Source organism: Orbicella franksi, chromosome 11, assembly GCF_964199315.1.
Source record: "Orbicella franksi chromosome 11, jaOrbFran1.1, whole genome shotgun sequence".
Classification (NCBI taxonomy): domain Eukaryota; kingdom Metazoa; phylum Cnidaria; class Anthozoa; order Scleractinia; family Merulinidae; genus Orbicella; species Orbicella franksi.
Window position 1 is genome coordinate 5682451 of NC_138155.1, and position 20253 is coordinate 5702703.

General features: G+C 39.0%; 1 protein-coding gene across 1 annotated transcript in view; it reads left to right on the top strand.

Moving 5' to 3' along the window:
- Positions 1-19895, top strand: part of LOC145503458 (uncharacterized) — a 92441-nt gene extending 72546 nt beyond the window's left edge. The window contains exons 3-6 of the mRNA XM_081482915.1: positions 13684-14067; positions 14568-15017; positions 18539-18724; positions 19855-19895. Coding sequence (XP_081339041.1) covers positions 13684-14067; positions 14568-15017; positions 18539-18724; positions 19855-19895 — 1061 coding nt within the window. The remainder of the gene's footprint in view (positions 1-13683; positions 14068-14567; positions 15018-18538; positions 18725-19854) is intronic.
- Positions 19896-20253: the final 358 nt, after the last annotated feature.

Consider the following 20253-nt stretch of genomic DNA (forward strand, 5'->3'; position numbering starts at 1 on the left):
TATCTTCCATAAGTTTCATATAAATTCTAATTTCTGCCAAAAATCTTTGATTTGAAAGTCATCACTCGCAAGGTACAATTCAGAATTTTAACTATCCGCCAAGAAGTGGGGCAACTTTGCAACTGACAACTGAAATTTGAGATCTGCATATTTGTCGGTAGCTAAGAGATGGTCTGAAAATTAAGCTGGTACACTCTTTGTTATAAGAATATTGTTTTAGCGGCCGAGGTTAAATATTCTTATATTTCTGCCGATTTTAGGCTCAAAATATTCTTGGGAAGATTCTTAGATTATAGGGTATGGCATTTCTGTTGTCGAATGTATTTGGTAATTAAGTCAATCTGCAGACATTAAAGTCTAATGCTATTTTCATCAATTATACGGCTAGTGCTGTTTTTGTTGCGTTTTGGCTAATTTTGCTGTTCAGAGAAATTAAGAATTTTTTACGGTTTAGTTAAGAACATATAACTGTATTGTATTTGCAAATAAATTTTCAACAAAAAAAAATTACATTCTTTTCAAGATCTCAACCACAGGCTTATTCTTAAGATATTCTTAAACTTTCGCAAATTTCAGCTTCAATATTGTCGTAAATATATTCTTATATAAACAAAAGAAAGAGTGTATGCCGATTGGGACAACGGGTTAAATACAAAAAAGCCTTTTAAATGCAAATACATGTATAGCATGCTGTATGTAGTCGGTTGAGAAAAGACGTTACCATGTTACTTAAAATTTCGCATTTTTCAGCCTCGATACTCTTGTAAAATATATTCTTATATATGAAAAATAAGTGTAGCTAAGAAATCGCCAAAAATTTCCATTTTTAAATGAGATTATAGCAAAAGATCGACACTCAAACATGGTTCATTAACATTAAAAGCGAGAAATCCATCTGGACTTTAGCAAGATTGATAGCTGAAGTTCAGTTACGATTTTCATATGTAAATTCGGAAACTTACATCAACAAGGAGAGGAAAATTTAACGCGGCTCTGAGGGAAAAAATGACGCGTTACACTTACCTTTGTAATTTGAAAATACGAAACGCAATGCCAAGGCTGCTGTTAACGAGGAGATGTCTGACTTTCGCGTGTTAACATAGAGTTAAAAAAACGGTCATACGGAGGCGGAGAAATGTTCAAAGCGCGATCAACTTGAAAAGCTGGGCTCAGTCCTACTTTTAATTAAAGTTTACATTACATATACGTCATTGTTCCAAGAACTCCCTTAACTTTTTTTAGTTTTAGTGGCCTTTAGTAGCTGGAGTAATTTGAAGACGCAACAATAAACGGTCATTATGAATTTGTCTTCGAGGAAAACTCGCGAGCTGGAAAATTACATGATTATCGTGGTTTCATCGTTCTTGAAAAGCTCCTTTTTCAAAATGTTTTCCTTCCACCGTTTTCATGATAGAGTAATGTGAAAGGTAGGCCTAACCGTAGAAATAACTAAAGCTCCGTTTTCAAATTTCCCCGGCGTAGTGTGGACAGGGCTTTAACTTTCTTCAGCGGGCGCTAATGAATTAGCCAATAAAAGGGCGTTTTGTCAAAGAAAGAATACCCTGTTGTAAATTATACAGCTCATGATTTTAATGTGTAGTAAACGTAATAATGGCACATACGGGTTTCAAACATGAAAGAATATTCTTTGAATGAATCGAATGAAAGACATCATTTAATTAGGTGTCAAAGACTATTTAGCTTTAAGAAAAACTAACTGGGGACAATATTTACATATTAAAATATATCTTAGCTGCATAAAATTAAAGCTATTAATATTTACAATTTAACACCGCAGCAGTGAATCAGCTGTCACTCAAAACATTAACAATTTAAAAATTTTAACATTTTTTAAAATTGTTAAAATTTTTAACTGGCTGGTACAAACGCTGATTTTAAAAATTAACCCGGATTCAACCTCTTTTCGGCAAGAAAAGAGGTTGAATAGGCTGATTCAAAGTACCAAGATCAAGATTCTGGAAGTAAAAACTGAAGTGTTAGTTTTGGTCTGGGCGAACCCTTGTGTAGTTTCCGCAAAAAGTTTATGCAAGGTGCAAGAAACTAAAATAATAATTACTAATAATTTACTGAGATAGAATTAAATATTTACTACTCACTACCAAATAATCGCAGAACCAAGGTGTAACATTAGAAATGATCAGGGGAATGCGATAGTATGAAATTGATATCCTCGCCGATTGTAATTTCAGATTCGCAAGGACTTTTATATTACAGCACGCATTTTTTGTCGATCGCTTAGAGATGGTCGGAAAATTTAGCTGGTACATTCTTTATTATAGGAATATTGTTTTACAGGCCGAAGTTAAATATTCTTATTTTCTGCCGATTTTAGGCTCAAAATATTCTTGGGAAGATTCATAGATTATAGGGTATGGCATTTCTTTTTTCGAATGTATTTGGTGATTGGATTCTTAAGATATTCTTAAAGTTTCGCAAATTTCAGCTTCGATGTTGTTGTAAAATATATTCTTATTTAAGAGTGTATGCCGATTGGGACAACGAGTTAAATACAAAAAAGCCTTTTAAATATAAATATAGCATGCTGTATGTAGTCTGTTGAGAAAAGACGTTAACATACTGCTTAAAAATTCGCATATTTCAGCTTCGATACTATTGTAAACTATATTCTTATATATAAGAAAATAGTGTAGCTAAGAAATCATCGAAAATTTCATTGTTAAATGAGATTATAGCAAAAGATCGACACTTAATTAGGTTTGCCGGTTTCATTAACATTACAAACGACAAATGAATCTGGATGTTAGCATGATCGATAGCCGAAGTTCAGTTACGATATTCATATGTAAATTCGGAAAATTTCAACAACAGGGAGAAGAAAATTTTAACGCGGCCCTGAGGAAAAAAAATGACGAGTTGCACTTACCTTTGTAATTTGAAAATACGAAACGCAATGCCAAGGCTGCTATTGTCGAGGAGATGTCTGACTTTCGCGTGTTAACATAGAGTTAAAGAACGGTCATAAAAAGGCGGAGCAATGTTCAAAGCGCGATCAACTTGAAAAGCTGGGCTCAGTCCTACTTTTTATTCAAGTTTACATTACATATACGTCATTTGTAAATAAATACACTGGAAATTTATTCAAGAAAACTGTCGGATCAGTAACTTGTCACAGTGAATTCTCTTTTTATTTTTAATTTATTAATATGATTTTAACTACTGTAGAATGGTAGCTGTTAGTAGAAGTAATTAACCTAAGGAGCACATCGTCTGTTAGTGGACTCCATCAGTTTTTAAGCAGTTCCAAGAACTCCCTTAACTTTTGTTAGTTTTAGTAGCCTTTAGTAGCCGGAGCAATTTGAAGACGCAACAATCAACGGTTATTTTGAATTTGTTTATGAGGAAAACCCGCGAGCTGGGAAATCACATGATTATCGTGGTTTCATCGTTCTTGAAAAGCTCCGTTTTGAAAATGTTTTCCTTCCACCGTTTTCATGATAAAGCAGTGTGAACGGTAGGCCTAACCGTAGAAATAATTGAAGCTGCGTCAGCCGGCGCTAATGCATTAACCAATAAAAGGGCGTTTTGTCAAAGAAAGGATACCCTGTTATAAATTATACAGCTTATGATTTTAATGTGTAGTAAACGTAGTAATGGCACATACTGGTTTCAAACATGAAAGAATATTGTTTGAATGAATAAAACACATCATTTAATTAAGTGTCAAAGAGTATTTAGCTTTAGGAAAAACTAACTGGGGACAATATTTACATATTGAAATATATCGTAGCTGCATAAAATTAAATCTATTTATAATTTAACCCCGCAACAGTGAATCAGCTGTCACTCAAAACATTAACAATTTAAAAATTTTAAAAATTTTTAAAATTGTTGAAATCTTTAACTGACTGGCACAAACGTTGATTCCACCTCTTTTCGGCAAGAAAAGAGGTTGAATAGGCTGCTTCAAAGTCCCAAGATCAAGTTTCTGAAGTAAGAACTTAAGTGTTGTCTTTGGTCTGGGCGCACCTTTGTTTAGGTTCCGCAAAAAGTTTAGACTATGCAAGGTGCAAAAAGATAAAATAATAATTACTAATAATTTACTAAGAAAGAATTAAATATCCTCGCCGATTGTAATTTCAGATTCGTAAGGACGTTTTTATTACAGCACGCTTTCACTTACATGAATGACGTTTACCACGGCTAGATGAGTAAACAAACTGAATCCCTCGTAGTTTTTTTTTTCTATTACCTTTTAAGCCGGTTTACACTAGCGATGCAAGTTCAAGTGCATGCATACACAGCAATTCTTATTTCACCGTGAAAACGGCCTTGACGCAGGCATAAGCACAAGCCCAAGCACAAGCACAAGGATCAAAATTTTTCCTTTTTCTTGTGCTAGCGCTTATTCTTGCGTTTGCGCTCCAACACGTGACAACGAAATACCGCTCAGGCAGAACACAAGCACAATTATATTTACCACGGGTGGTTATGTTTGGCCAAGAAAAAACTGGATCATATCCAGATTACCTCGCACCTAAACAGTTTTCCAAAACGGTGGAATGTTTGGATGATTTTGCTTGTGCTTGTGTTTGCGTCGCATTTCGTTTTCTCGTTCGATTAAAATGTCAATAAATAAAAACGAAAAACATATATCTGAATTTTCGACTCCAATAATTATAAATACGTTTGTCGAAATATGAAAATGAATTTCATGTAAGAAATTATAAGGAAAGTGAAAGTAGTATTTGTAATCTAAGCTGGTCACGACTGAGAGAATTTTCTTAGCATTTTTTTATATTTGATTAAAAAGCAAGTTACATAGGCGATAGCCAGTTGCACTCTATTAACTTTTACAAAAGAGCATGGCTTCTGAACAAGAAAACAGTTAAAGGTCTTTTCCCATGGTGATCTCTTTTCTTCTTCCAATCAGCTTCTAGACTCACACTTCCCTCTAACTCGAGACCATACTGAGTTAGAGTTGGTTATTTTGAAGTTTAAAAGACACATTTAAGTAACTTGTCAAATGCAATGTTATATCTATCATATATATTTAATTCTTAAGAGCAGATTTCTCTCACGGTCACCTATACTTATGCAGGATAGAAAAATTCGATTTTCTGAGGACTGCAAGACGCGCGCGCTGGGTTGACATTGACGCAGTGAACTACGCTACCAAGTAACGTACGCGACTAAAATGAAAGCAAAACTTTCCTACTGTGACCAAATCAGGTTTAATGAACCTGTGCTTAAACCAGGAACACGAGAATAGCAGCATATTGCCAACCACTATCTGATAACGTGTTCCAGTGAGAAACTAGCTGTTATCTGTCAAAAATTATACTGAGATCCAACTGCAAACGTGTACCCGCAGATGGCGTAGTGCTCGCCCAGAACAAGTGCCAGATACGCAAATGGTTTACTTACTGGGGAGGTGACAGGAAAAAATGTAACGGGCACCGTAAAAGTTTTCAAAAAAGATCAATAACTTTAAAAAACGCGTGGTTACCCCTACATTTTATGTTATGAAATGGAAATTGGGAACCGTATTAGACACGTGGTTAGTTTCTGGTTGTGAGAAAAAGGTTTTTAACTGTATTTTAACTGAACCAGAGGAAGGCTGCCAGAGACTCTAAAAGCACTTAATTTTGCAACGCGTTTGTTATTGAAAACATATCAAAAATGGTTATGGTACCATTTACCATGCACTTTTAAGATCTTTATAAATTTGTTTGCTTTTCTGTATGTAAAGGCGAATTCTAAGGAAACCCGTGACGAAATATCCTTTCCTTCGTTTTCCAGAAAAATGCTGATGTCAGCATTTCTGTTGAGATTCCGGGCTAATTATCTCGAAAAAGTGCGTGGCTACCCCAATTTGTCTTTGAGGATTCCAATAGCCCTTGCAAAGATCTGCTATTTTCGCGTGGTCCCAGCCTGGCGCAAAAACCTTTGTATTAAGTACAGTTTGTAGGTACCGTCCTTAATTTACCTTCATTGGCTACCTGTTGAGTTCAGGATCAAGTTTAAAGTTTTGTTATTTGTGTCACCTAACCTCATCTATCTTCTTCGCGCTCTGTTGCGCATAAGGCCGCACTACTCCTCCAACGCGGAATCCTGTCCTCAGCCAGAGCTCTCACTTCTTCCCAGGACTTCCAGCCCGCCATTGCCCTCTCTTTCTCCACAGTACGGCGCCAGGTTGTTTTGGGGCAGCCGATTTCCCTTTTGCCCATAGGTGTCCAGGTGAGTGCTGTGGCACAGTGATGCTCTCTGGGCATCCTAAGAACGTGTCCTAAAAACCTCAATCTCCTTTAATTTACATCCATACTCATCTTCGTACATCCTGTTCTTTTGTTAAGCTCATCAATTGATACTATGTAAGGTCAGAATATGCCCAGGCTTCTTTTGAGGCACTGGTATTGGAAGGAGTCTAGTTTTCTATTGTCTTGGACATTGGTCTTCGATGTCTCACTTCCATACAACAGGACTAGCTTGACTAAGGTGTCAAATAGTCTGGTCAGTCTGGTCTTAGTCCTCCTATTGTACTGCTTCGAGCTCCATATTCCTCTTAGCTTTCGGAACGCTGCTTTGGCCTTAGTCAACCTACTACCCATATCTTTGTCACAGCCTTCCTCTGTGTTTAAAACAGCTCCTAGATAGGTGAAATCCTTGGTTTCTTTGTGACTAATTTTAGTTACAGTCTAGTAATTAGCATAGCCCTGGATATATTTCAACGTAGCATGGTGCAGGCCCACGATGTTCCTTCTGTTGGTGAGTGTTTCTGCAAAGAAGTGTCTCACACCCTCGTTAAAACTACCTTTCGTTTGTAGAAAAAGACGCGATATGTCTTCACGCGATTGTTTCCGACCCACCAGATTTTGGTATGTAACGCTTGTCACCTTAGCTATTGTAAGTCCTCTATTGTTAGCTCCCAAATATGTTCTCTAGCCACGTGCACATGAATGAACACATGAATTGTATTGGTGGGGTCGGTTGAGGTAGTGGGGAAAAGTTGTCAAAGTGGGATTGAGAGGAGAGGAGAATTTGAGTTGTGGTGCTCTCTCTACATTTTGAAACTTAACCTTATGGACAAAACAGTTGTTATCGCCTCTGGAAGTAGGCTTAATACAAGTTAGATGCTATCTCTGGTTAAGCCTGATTTTGACATGTAGTTGGCCATTTTAAAGTGGTTATATCTTTTTTTCACATAGTGTCTATCAATCAATCAGATCTAAGCCATTTTCAAACCTTGCAAAACGTTACGTCTTATCATGCTTATCAAAATTTGATAATATAAAAAAAATTACCGTGCCTTTTTTTTTTAATTATAAGCCCTAAAGCTGTAATTAAGGGTGTTTTTAGCAGGTCATACTGTTACTATGTTAACCTACTGTGTCAGGAAAATGATAATAATGTGCTCACAAATGATCGGGCAGCTTTTTTTAATACCATGATTGTAGCAAGTGATAGAGTAGTTGTAACGACCCATCAAAATCTAAGTGCAGGAAACTGTTTTGAGCCCCCTTAAGTGGTAACTTATAGGGCTCTAATGAAGCTTGAGTAACTCCTACATTAGTCTCCTTTTGAAGTTAAATTCAAATTTTCCGACGAGCATCCCTGACCTTTTCATATGGGAGCTTCCCTGGGTTCCAAACGTCTGACAAGGAGTGACAGTGAAGGAGTGAAGGAGTGATGAGGTGCAATCGCTTTACCACTGCAACTTGGAAAAAAATATTTTCTAAGTTAAAAAGGAAAACGCTAGCAAAGATACAAAAAATGTAAACAATTTTAAATAAGTCGCTCCCATCCAGACAATACAAACAGGAAAAAGAATTCGTGATCATCCTTACTGAGAAACACAGAATCACACTCCTTACACTCACCATTGAAGGACAAACTCTTGATAATTTGCTTCATAATAGTTTTTCTTGCTTTCTCAAAAAACGTTCTTTTATAAGGCAGTAGTGTGTTTAAATAACTCGGTTCTGCACGGCAAATAAGAAAGCATTTTAGAGATTCCTGGTGTATATTGGTCACGCTTTACTCAGCACGAACAACAAGTTGTCAATCAAGGGGTGCACAGTTTGTCTGAGTCGAGCGGTCGGTGGTTTTTTTAGCACAAGCGTTGTGTTTTGAACAAAATACTACTGAATTATATGGATAAGAAGAGAAATGAAAATCTTTATTGTATTGTGCTTCTCGCTTTGCCTTGTGGAAGGTACTGAAGGTATGTCATACTTTATGCTTTGCTTTCTAAGGTATCCAATTTTGCATGGTTCAAGTCCTCTGTTATACAATCTCGGCATGTTCCAAAGATTAAATCACTTTCCTTTCAAACTAAGTGAAGTAAAATTCAGATACGGCTTTCGAAGAACGGGTCTGATATCTATTCATCCATCCTTATTTCGTCATTTCAAATGTGCTAAACGATGACATACATGGACTAGCGCTAACCATATGAAACGCAAAATTTAGTGAACCTCTCGGTAGACTGTTCAACGTATGTCTAGAGAAACATCTGTTTTGGTTTGTCAGCGCTTTGCATGCTTTTATATGGTGTGAATTCTTGCAAAACTGATCTAGTTGCCACAACTTTCTGCAAATCTGAACTTGGGTTAAATTGCAATTCATTCGAATGATACTCGGATGGGGCCTTGTCTCATAATAAATTCTGATATTCGTTTTCACATTGTTCGTGATACTTTTGCTTTCTCATGACCACTATCTGATTTGGAAAGTTTAGTCCTTTTTCTTCAATGTTTTGTCATACTAAACCTGTAAGTGTACCGTACGTAGAGGTTTAGTTTACGCGACGATGGCGAAAATATGACCTTAGACTAGGTAGATTGAAGACAAAGGAAACACAACTTTGATCACATTGCAAGCACAGGTATATGAAAGCTCTTGCATTTTAAACTGCGGAGAAAGATATAATGACATGAATGATAATGTACACAACTCAAGCAGTAGTGAAAATAACGCCCGATAAAAGTCACGTAGACAACTGCTTTAGTCGTCTACATAGCTGCCATGATTATTCATACGTTGCCGTTCCTGGGCCAGTACAACACACGACATCTGGGTGGATACGCACGCAACGTATCAACGCAACATACCTTCGCCACCCTGTTGAACCAGCCAACATTTTGGAACATATCCCAACATGGGCAAGCATCTGGAAGACGTACACAACAACTGCACTAAGTTGCCTGCGTTTGTCTGCGCCTCAGTGGCCATTGTGAAGTCCTCAATTGCAATTTAATAAACGCTGGTAACAATATCTTAGATAAAAAAACAAAAAACAAAAAACAAAAAACATTATATTGACATCTCTTAAATAAAGCTACCGTAAAGTGCCTAACGTAACGACCCTCGTTTTATAGTTTTGAGTTTTAGCCCTTCCATGTCCTTCGTAGCTTTCATGCTTTCGCGGCAAACAATTAATACTCTGTATCCTAATTCATGTCTGTTCGTTTGACTCATGCGGGACAATAATCACGCTTTCACCTGGAGGGTGACTCCCTCCTTTTCCTTTCCGTGAATGATTATTCTATTGTCGAAAGCACTGTTCTTTTAATCACACATTCTTTCTATTATAGGAAAATAGAAAATATCGTTTCGACTTTTCATCAATTATCTTCCTTATAAGCAAAGAACGTTTTTTTTGACAAGGCAGTAGTGTGTTTAAATAACTCGGTTCTTCACGGCAATCAAGAAGCATTTTAAAGATTCCAGGTATATATTGGTCACGGTTTGCTTCGCACGAACAACAAGTTGTCAATCAAGCGGTGTACAGTTTGTCTGAGTCGAGCAGTCGGTGGTGTTTTTAGCACAAGCGTTGTGTTTTAATCAAGATACTATTGAATTATTAGGATAAGGAGAGAAATGAAAACCTTCGTTGTATTGTGCTTCTCGCTTTGCCTTGTGGGAAGTAGTAAAGGTATGTCATTCTTTGTGCTTTGTTTTATAAAGCATTCAATTTTGCATGGTGTAAGTCCTGTGTTATACAATCTCGACATGTTCCAAAGATTCAGTCACTTTCTTTTCAAACTAAGTGAAGTAAAGTTCAGACACAGCTTTCGAGGAACGGGTCTGATTTATATTCATCCATCCTTATTTCGTTCCACGTGTGTCTAGAGAAAAATCTGTTTTGGTTTCTCAGCGCTTTGCATGCTTTTATATGGAAAGTGACAAGCCATCGGTGAACTTATGACTCAGTTTTATGTCTATTCTGTTAGCAAAATTCATTTCATCTTGCCCACATCTACGCAATATTCTTCCGATGTAACTTGATTGCTTTACCATAACCTTACTATATGTTTACGATAATCATTACTACTTTAGTTTTAGTCTACAAAAGCTTTTGCAACTCTGTATGTATTCATGATCATGCAAATAAAGCCAGGTCAGTGTTGTTGTTGTGGTTTTTGTAGGTCAGAGCACTGCTGCCGTAAGTGTGGCATCGTTCAGTCAAACAGCATTTGTGGAATCGTCCGGTGCAGCAATAAATGTGAGGTCGCCTAGCGACGAAATAAATACGGAATCGTCCATTCCTAGTGCAGCAAGCACTCTTCAATTGTCCAGTAAAACAAGAAATGTGGTATCGCCCAGTGCAAAAGATGTACCATTGTCTTACGTAACAACACGAACATTAAATGCGGGATCCTCCATTGCCTCATCATTTACGACTGCTGCATTGCACTCAGCGTCACAGTCGGTAAACACACCGCAACTCAATGCAGCACCCATTTCAATCACTGAGACCAGCGTGAAACCAGCGATTGCATCAACAGTGAAGCCAACCATATCTTCTTCTGTGCGTGGTAAGTGACAATTATTGGTGAATGGTTACAACTGCTCTAAGTTATAACTGATGGCATTGATTAACACGCAAACAAATAGCCAATGAACATAACTTGTGGTACGTACTACTCGAGAGATCGTTCGGGCTGTACGCGAGGTGAAAGAAGCTCCCTGTTTTTCCAGGCACGCAAAAGAAACAGTGAGCGAGGCAAACGCGAGGCAGCCATTTAATTCAATATGCATTACATACATATAATTACTGATTGTGGAAGATAAATAAATGATAATAATAAAAAATTCCAGTAATATACTAGGAGGGGGCCTTGCCTCATAATAAATTCTGAGATTCATTTTGACGTCTGGTACTCTTCATGTGCCCGTTGGCCAGAAATTTGTTAATTCGACGAACGGATACTGTTAATCACGATCCGACTAAGTTGTGATCTGATCATCAGGCGAGGTTTTTTTTTTTCCTATCGCTCGAAAAACTACGGCCTGAGATAATCCTTTCAGAAAATCCCTCTCGCCAACCTTTTAACAAATTGACGTCAGTTTTTCATTCGTCTGCCCTTTTATAGACAATGAATTTCGTCATAACTATGTCAAGAAGCTATGGATCCACAGATTACTTTGACAATATTATGACAAAATTCATTGTCAATAACAGGACAGACGCATGAAAAACGGACGTCAATTTGTTTTTTTTACAATAACAACTTGTTAAATTGTCCGCTCTCGCTCGTTGAAGCATCGCATAAATTATAATTATAAATTCATGTCTCTGTCCGCTTATTGACAATGAAAATTAGTCAATGAGCGCGCGAGAAGTTTTGCAGTTTTTTTAAAAGTTATTACCGATTCCTATTTGTAGAAAAGTGAGGTTTAAGTGGCTAAAAAAAAGAATTCTTAAATTTAAAACGAAACATTTTTTACGAACATTAAACTCGGAAAATTTGCTTTATGCAAAATAATGCGCATCATTTTCATTTTGGGAAAACACGCTTATGAGATGAGCGAAATATCTATCTGATACTTTATAGTCTTTCAATTCATTTATTGACATGCTTAATGAACGAAATTTTATTTTACTGGAGTTCATTGCCTGCGAGATCTCTTTCGATCAAGTCAGGATTCAAGGCAAGAGTGTATCGTGTTATGCGGACGCTCGATCCTATACGGGCGAAACATTTATAAATATACTTACTTATTTTGGAGGGCAAATTCAAAGAAAATTTATTCTTATAGAGAATAAATGATTTTATGCAGCTAGCTACGCCAGTTAATGTTTGCCTAATAAGGGTCAGGTTACATACGGGACTCTTAGTTATGAATACTTAAATCAATGCAGGCCAGGTTTCAGGCCTCTTTTTCTCCAGCTTAGGAACGCAAACGTTTTTCTTCACCCTGTTACAAGCCTTTGAGAGGGTAGTGTCTAAGAAAAATAATCAAAGAAGCGGAGAAAAACCTAAGTATGGTTTAGTTTAACGATCTTGCTGACTTGCTCCAAGCGAGCGGGTTACAAAGCTCGGTAAAGGTAAAGAATCCGATCCCACCGACGCGTCGGCCAACACGTCGACCGACGCGTTGGTCGACACACCACCGACACATCACCGACACACTACTGACGCGTCGGTCGGCAAACTATCGATGCGTAGGCCGACACACTACCAACGCGTCGGCCGACACACTATCGACGCGTCGGCCGACACTCTACCGACGCGTTGGTCGAAATAGCACTTGTCGTGATGGGGACTGGGTTCTAAGAGCACGAAAAACAAGGTGGCGGTAAAGATGGCGGTAAAGTAAATTTCTTATTTTCATATCGTGGTGAAAGTTTTCCGTCGAAGGCATTTAAGTTCAGTTTGGAAAAGATACGTTTAGCATTGCAATAGTTCAGTAAGGCCCAAATGAGTCACCTACACGCCACCGACACGCCACCGACGCACCACCGACGCTGCTTGTACGTCGTAAGGTTAAAAAGTGACCAATGCGTCAGCCGACGCGTCGGCCAACACGTCGGCCAACACGTCGGCCAACACGTCGGCCAACACGTCGGCCAACACGTCGGTGGGATCGGATTCTTTATCTTAACTTTACCATCGGCGCAACGAATCAATGATGGCCTCAGCTCCTCAACCACGTGCTCTTGTGTATGAGCATTCATTTGTGCGAGGTTAAGGCGAATTTATCGACACCAGCCAGCCGAGAGATGTTTATCGTCGGGATTTGCACTTAACTGATACTTGTGAAGTCGAAATTTTTGGTGTAGGAGGGCGCACGGTCGATAAAGCGATACGTTTCGATCTCGATGCGATTACCAGCACCGCCCCAAACGTGGTAATTTTAGAGTTGGATTTTAACGATGTCTGCGACCGAGATAGCGATGCAGACGCTATCGCATCGGGGCTAGCAGCATTAGCGGAATTAATGCTCAGCGTGTGCAACATACAATTCTTTGTGGTGTGTCAGATCCTGCCACGAAAGCGTCCACCTTTCGAAGACTACAATGATCGCGTGCGTCAGGTAAACAAGCTAGTGAGCGAGGCTTTACTACCCGTGAAACTGACCAAGTTTTGGAAAGCATTAAAACGCACTATGTCAAATTCGATGTTGTAACACTTCCTCATAGTGTGTCACTTAATTCCAAGAGCGTCAATCCCTGCCCCGGGCTTAATCCGGGACTTTCATGCAAGGCTGGCTCTGTAAACGGGGTTTAAAAACCACACAGTTCTGAGCGAGGCAGACCGTGCTCAGAAAAAACGTATTGAACAATGTCAGCAATCTCAGATGACTGCTTTTGTCATTTTCACTCATGACTCATTTTGTTTTTAATTATCACTACTGTTCAGTTAAGAAATGCAGTTTTGTCGTTACTGTAGTCAACTGATGCGTCTTTACTCACAGTGGATGGATGTAAAAATTACACAGTCCTGAGTGAAGCAGACCGCGCTCAAGGACACATAGTAATCGACGCCAGTAACTATAGATGCGATAGATATGACCTGGTACCAGGTTGGTATCGTTTCCAAGGAGCTGCCGGAGATCAGATGGCGGACAAATGTGTTCCCGTACGCCACTGCGGTACTTCCGTTCCAGGTTGGCTTTCTGGTGCACACCCGACAGTCGCTGAAGGTGTGGTCACTCGTAGAGTCTGTTTTTCCTGGTCAAACAACTGCTGTAACTGGTATAAAAACAACATCAGAGTAAAGAACTGTGGGGCGTATTTCGTGTACGAGTTACCGAGGACGTTCCTCTGCCCAGCTCGCTATTGCGGTAACAGTAGCGCAGGTGAGTTTCTCAAGATGCGTTTAATTATATCAGTCAGCAGCCAAAACATCAAGTTACAGTAAGGATTTAAATTTGCTTAGGCAACACGCTTTTACTGCTGCGGAACAGGCTAAATTGATGGTTAAATTAATTGTATTCTTTTGGAGAAAGGTGTTTGTCGAAAACCACTGTACCTTGGATAAGATTCTGTTTGCTTTAGAGATTGGACAAAGTCTGCGTGCAAACATGGTGGTCAATCAGGCCGGGGTTCATCTCCGTTTTGTCAGACTACAATTGGTTATAGATCTCCACTCCCTCCTGGATGGAAAGCTACTTCACCGCAAGTTACTCATTCAGCATTTAATCGTCACACCCACTATTCAGGATATTTTCTTAATTTCTCCTGCGTGTCGTACACTTATCATTCTTGACTCAGTTGCTTTTGCTATTTGCCAATTTTGTTCAGTTAAGGAATGCAGTTTTGTTGTTGCTGTAGCCAACTGATGTGTTCTTACTTACAGTAAATGGATGTAACAATCACACAGTCCTGAGTGAAGCAGACCGCGCTCAAGGACACATAGTGATCAGCAGCAATTATAGATGCGATAGGGATGACCTGGTACCAGGTTGGTATCGTTTCCAAGGAGCTGCTGGAGAGCGGATGGCGGACAAATGTGTTCCCGAACGTCACTACGGTACTTACACTCCAGGTTGGCTTTCTGGTGCACACCCGATTGCGGACAAACGTGTTCCCATGAAACGCTGCGGCACTCGCGATCCAGTTTGGCTTTCTGGTGAACACCCGACAGTCGCCGAGGGTGTGGTCATTCGTAGAACCTGTTATCGCAGGTCAGACAAATGCTGTTTTCGGTATAACAATATCAGAGTAAAGAACTGTGGTGCGTATTTCGTGTACGAGTTACCGTGGCCGTATTACTGCCCAGCTCGATATTGCGGTGAGGGAATCGCAGGTAAGTTTCTCAGGATGTTTTTAATTACCTCAGTCAGTAGCCAAAACATCAACTGTGCAGTAAAGATTTTTAATTTGTTTCGGTAACACGGTTTTACGTTTGCGGAACAGGTTAAATTGATGGTTAAATTAATTGTATTTTTGTCAAAATTACCACTTTTAAAGGGTGTTTCTGAAAGGGTTTTTCGTTTACTCAACCAAAAAAAAAACATTAAGGCTACATTCGTACCTGTTAGAAACAGTAGGCAGCATTTTCAAGAAACCGGGTCGAACAATGGAGGTAAATTTGGCAGCGCTCCAAAACAACGGATAACGCCATTACGTTGAAATTCTAGAAAGGAACGAGAACAAAAGGCAAGAACGGCTTTTCCAGTGAACATTCAAGTTTATTTTCCTTGGGCGGCATCACTGGCAGGCTTTAGACCAGTGGCAAATGACAATCGAGTATGCATTTAAGCTAAATCTGACGAAGGCAACAGAAACTGTGCCGAGAATAGAATTAAGTTTTTAAGATGAGTTTTAAGCAGTTTTAAATTTAACATGTTCAATTGCTGAAAGCAAACTAATCATTATGTTACTTGTCGCTTTCGCCTAGTTCTCACGTCGAACTTCTGCCGTGTTTAACTCAATTCAATTAAGTGCTGCAGAAATGCGACTGTCGATTCATACGTTGCACTTGTGTCGTACTTAAATACTGTCGGGTATGTCGGTTGACGGAAAATGTTTTAAACACAGAGTATTCCATCCTCGGAGACCCAGGGGCAGTTAGTTGGGGTGGAAGGAAATAAATCGGGCAAAAATAATGAAGCGTCGCAGGTTTACAAGTAAGGTAGGAAAAGCCCCTGGGAACCGACTAATACCAGACCATTTCCAAACGGCTCTGCCAATGCTGCCTCCTGATTGGGCAGAAAAAGTCTTTGTATTATTCTGCCCAATCGGCGAACAGCAGCTTTTGTGGTACTTTGGTGTGTTCTTACACGAACATTGTTGCATCGGCCATACTTCTTTGGATCATTTTGCTTCAGAGAGCCATAGAAATTCGGGAAATCATTTCGGATGTTATCAAGAAAGAAACTCCACGTTTCGCCGGGAAAATTTTCGTTTCGACCGATCAAAGGTATCGTAAAATAGTGGCTTGTTTATTGGCGAGTCGATTTCAGCTTTCTTTCATTTCTTCGGTTAATTAAAACTTTCACGCACTACGTCCATTTATTTTGAAATCACACAAAGGTCTACATGTATAAATGCTATTTATTGCAATTCACAACAACAGTGAGAATAAAGCCAGCTACACTGTACGTAATGGTACATGTAATTTTTCTATTTTTCTTGCTTAGTTTGAGCAGACCACAGAAGGAAAACATTGATACAAATTCTGATGTAAGAAAACACTGTTAAAGACTGCATTAAAGTTCCGAAAGTTGCAGGCATCAGGAAAAAAAATTACAATATAACTTCAGTTTTGACTGGAAGTTGTTTTCATTGCTGTGCGTAATTTGATGAGAACGTTTGCAAAAGGCTTCTTACTCTAATAGTTTATTTAATAAGCTTATTGGTCTTGGATAAATTCTGTGCTCAGAATATTGAGCATAATAAGAATATTTGTAATTTTAGAACAGAGTAAGCCAAAACATCAGCAATTTATAATAATCATCAGACAGGGATGTAACGGCTGTGTACAAAAATAAATGGACGTAGTGCGTGAAAGTTTTAATTAACCGAAGAAATGAAAGAAAGCTGAAATCGACTCGCCAATAAACAAGCCACTATTTTACGATACCTTTGATCGGTCGAAACGAAAATTTTCCCGGCGAAACGTGGAGTTTCTTTCTTGATAACATCCGAAATGATTTCCCGAATTTCTATGGCTCTCTGAAGCAAAATGATCCAAAGAAGTATGGCCGATGCAACAATGTTCGTGTAAGAACACACCAAAGTACCACAAAAGCTGCTGTTCGCCGATTGGGCAGAATAATACAAAGACTTCTTCTGCTCAATCAGGAGGCAGCATTGGCAGAGCCGTTTGGAAATGGTCTGGCAAGAGTCCGTTCCCAGGGGCTTTTCCAGCCTTACTGGTAAACCTACGACGCTTCTTTTCTTTTTTTGCCCGATTTATTTCCTCCCGACCCAACTAACTGCCCCTGAGTCTCCGAGGATGAGAATATTCAATATGGCGGACTAAGGACTTAAATTTTGCGAAAAAATATCCGCCGGTGGAACGAGAAGGAGAAGGCTGACAATGCAGCAGTATGTGTTGCAATATGTTCAGGTTAAAACTCAGGTTAAAACTCCAACTTGTCCTTGTAAAGAATTCGTTTGAGCAGATCACATTTAGCATATCAGCAACGTGATCATAGAGCTACTGCGCTTTGCCAGGTAGTATTGGAACGAGAATGGCCAGTTTTGATCTTTTTCTTTGGCGGGACCAAATTTACGCATGCTCAATACATCAACATTATGTATGTACATGTTTAAGCTTGGAAACGGTAGAAATTCGACGTTTGAATCGGTGTCGCATTTCTGTCAAATAATGCGACAAGACAAGTCGAACGTGCGGCAAAAATGCGGCAGGTAATTCAGACGCCCAATTTCCTTCGAATTCAATTCTTTTAATTGAATTCGACACTGCAGCAACGTAAATTATGAACTGGGCCTAAAGCAAGTTTTAAGTTTGGTTAAAAATTTAAGCAAAATTTTAATAGTCCCAACCCTCCACAATGCTCTAATACAGTCGAACCTCCACTGACGGCCACCTCTGTACAACGACCACTTTGTTAGTCCTGCGGACAGTCCATACATTTTTATGTCCACCTCTCCACGAAGGCCACTAAAATTGGTCCCAACTGCCCAAATAACCTCTTGGCAACGGCCAGTTAATCAACGACCGTACGAATGGTGTATACAAAACCCCCTGTTTTACTGCAAAAGGTGACCAGACTTGATTCGTACTACGCGCCGTTTGTCTCTGTTAATGTTAAGTTTCTGTTTTATTGATATATTTTGATTTATATATTCTAAAATAGGCGTTTTTTTTTAAAAAAACAGAAAGATGATGCACCCTTAAAAACCCGGTGTCATATTACACCCCTTGTTCGGAAGACACTTTCTAATCGAGAATAAACGCTTGACCATTGTGTGCGGAAAGCTAATAATTTCGTGGGAATTTTTTATACTTAACATAATTATTCATCTATTCATGTGATTCGAGCGAACAGTGTGAATAGTGACTAGTTGTGTTCGAGTCGCAAGCAGCATTCGAGCTGTATGTTGTTAAAATAAGAGCGTTTGAAAGGTATTTTTGGTTTTCGGTTGCCATTTCCGTCCGACCACTCCTACCACCCCTATACAACAGCCACTTTCCTTTGTCCCCAAGAAGGCCATTCTAGAGAGGTTCGACTGTATATTGAAGTCTTTGCACGAGAGTAATTCCCTGGGATTCTACACAACGAGTGTAGGAGATCTGTACGGTAGCACAAGCATGATGTGACAGTCACGCGAAGTATTGATTTATTCCCCATTTAGTAGCTGTCACGTGCCCGACGTTACCATTACCGACCTATAGTAGGCTATTGGGCTGCAGTACAACAGAGATGTTATATGGCACCGTGTGTAGTTTTTCTTGTAAGGAAGGATCTGAAGCGAAAGGTTCAACATTTAGAAGATGCACGGAAAACGGAACTTGGAGTGGAACTGCCCTTGTTTGCATAGGTAATTGTTACTGTCTTGTAATTACTGCTTATTCAACCTTTCAAGTAGTGTTCTGTGATAAATTCTTATTGGTTAGTTCGGTATTCACTATTGAAAAATTTTGGTGATGTAACTCGCGCCTTGATTGGCTAGCTAGGCCGGTCGTTTTAGACGAGGCTATGTAAATATCGTCGCATACTTTTTGTTGGCTTAGTTTTAGACCAAAAATAATTGGAAACGGCCGCTTGTTTTTCACAAAACGTGATCCAAACACTAGAGAATGTTTAGGAGAATTCGAGTTCGAGCGTGAAATAACTATAGGATATATCAGGATTTATACACTAACGCATTATTCTTTAATTAACGTTTACCGTACTTTATAAGCCATCCGTCTTTTCTTCGTCCGTTGGTCATGCGCTACAGGGCGAGAAGTGCTCATCATAAAGAAGTGCATAAACTTACCTAACTCCATTTCGTTACTTGACTGGTTAAAGTTGTTAATTATGGTTTCGATCAACGTACATCAGAAATTCAAAGTTATGTATATATGCGGAAAATATTTACGAGTTTCTGCTTATATGCACATCCTTTTGGCCATCTTGTATCGTTAATCGATACAAGATCGCCAATTTATCTCTTTCGCCACCATTTAAGATTGCTGTTCGATCTTAAATCGTGGTGCGATATTTCTTATGGCAACTGTCGGCGGTCTTATACATCAAGGTAGAGATGCATCGATCAATCGATACACGATTGTAGCACTGATATGTCGATGTGGTCAAATCAATGAAAGCCTTTCTTATATCAAGGACCCCGTATGAAGCCCTTGTATAAGGTAGGGTCTCTTTCTTAAGGTACCTATCTAAAGGTCTTTGAATATACAGGAAGTCCTTTACATTGAGACCTTAATTTGTACATGAGTCTGATAAATGTCCTTATACAAAAGTATTTGCACAAAGCTCCTTGCATAAGGATAGCCCTTAAGTAATGGTCCTTGTACACAGTCAGCAATAGAAATCCTTGTATCAAGGCCCTTATCTATAGGTCCTCAGTATATAAATATAATTGTGTATAAATCTTTGTATAAAATGCTTTCTGTTGAGGTCCTCGCGTAAATCCATTGTACTGATGTTGATGTTGAATATCTTAAGGTATTTGTGGTGCCGTTGAGGTCCAGGGAGCATCTGTTTGAAGAAGAAGACCTTTACGACAGACGCGCTTGAATCCAGGATCAAATGAGTACAGCACGCTCTAGTTAACGCTGTCAGCCCCATTCTTCTTACTAGTCGAAGCTCAATTTTATGCACTAATAGGGAGAATGTTTCCCTTCCCCATGACCTGTATTCTGGAATATGCTTTCATATGTTCGAGCTTAACTCGAAAGAAATAACTTCATTACTCATAATACTATATCAAGGAAACAATAAAAAAAGTAATTCAGGTTTTGAATAGGTAGTTTAATTAAGAATTATAAAATTCGGTTGTTTTCAATGAGACTAGAGGCTAAATAAACCGTTGGGTTTTCGAGTTAGCCTCCTGCCTTTCCGTGT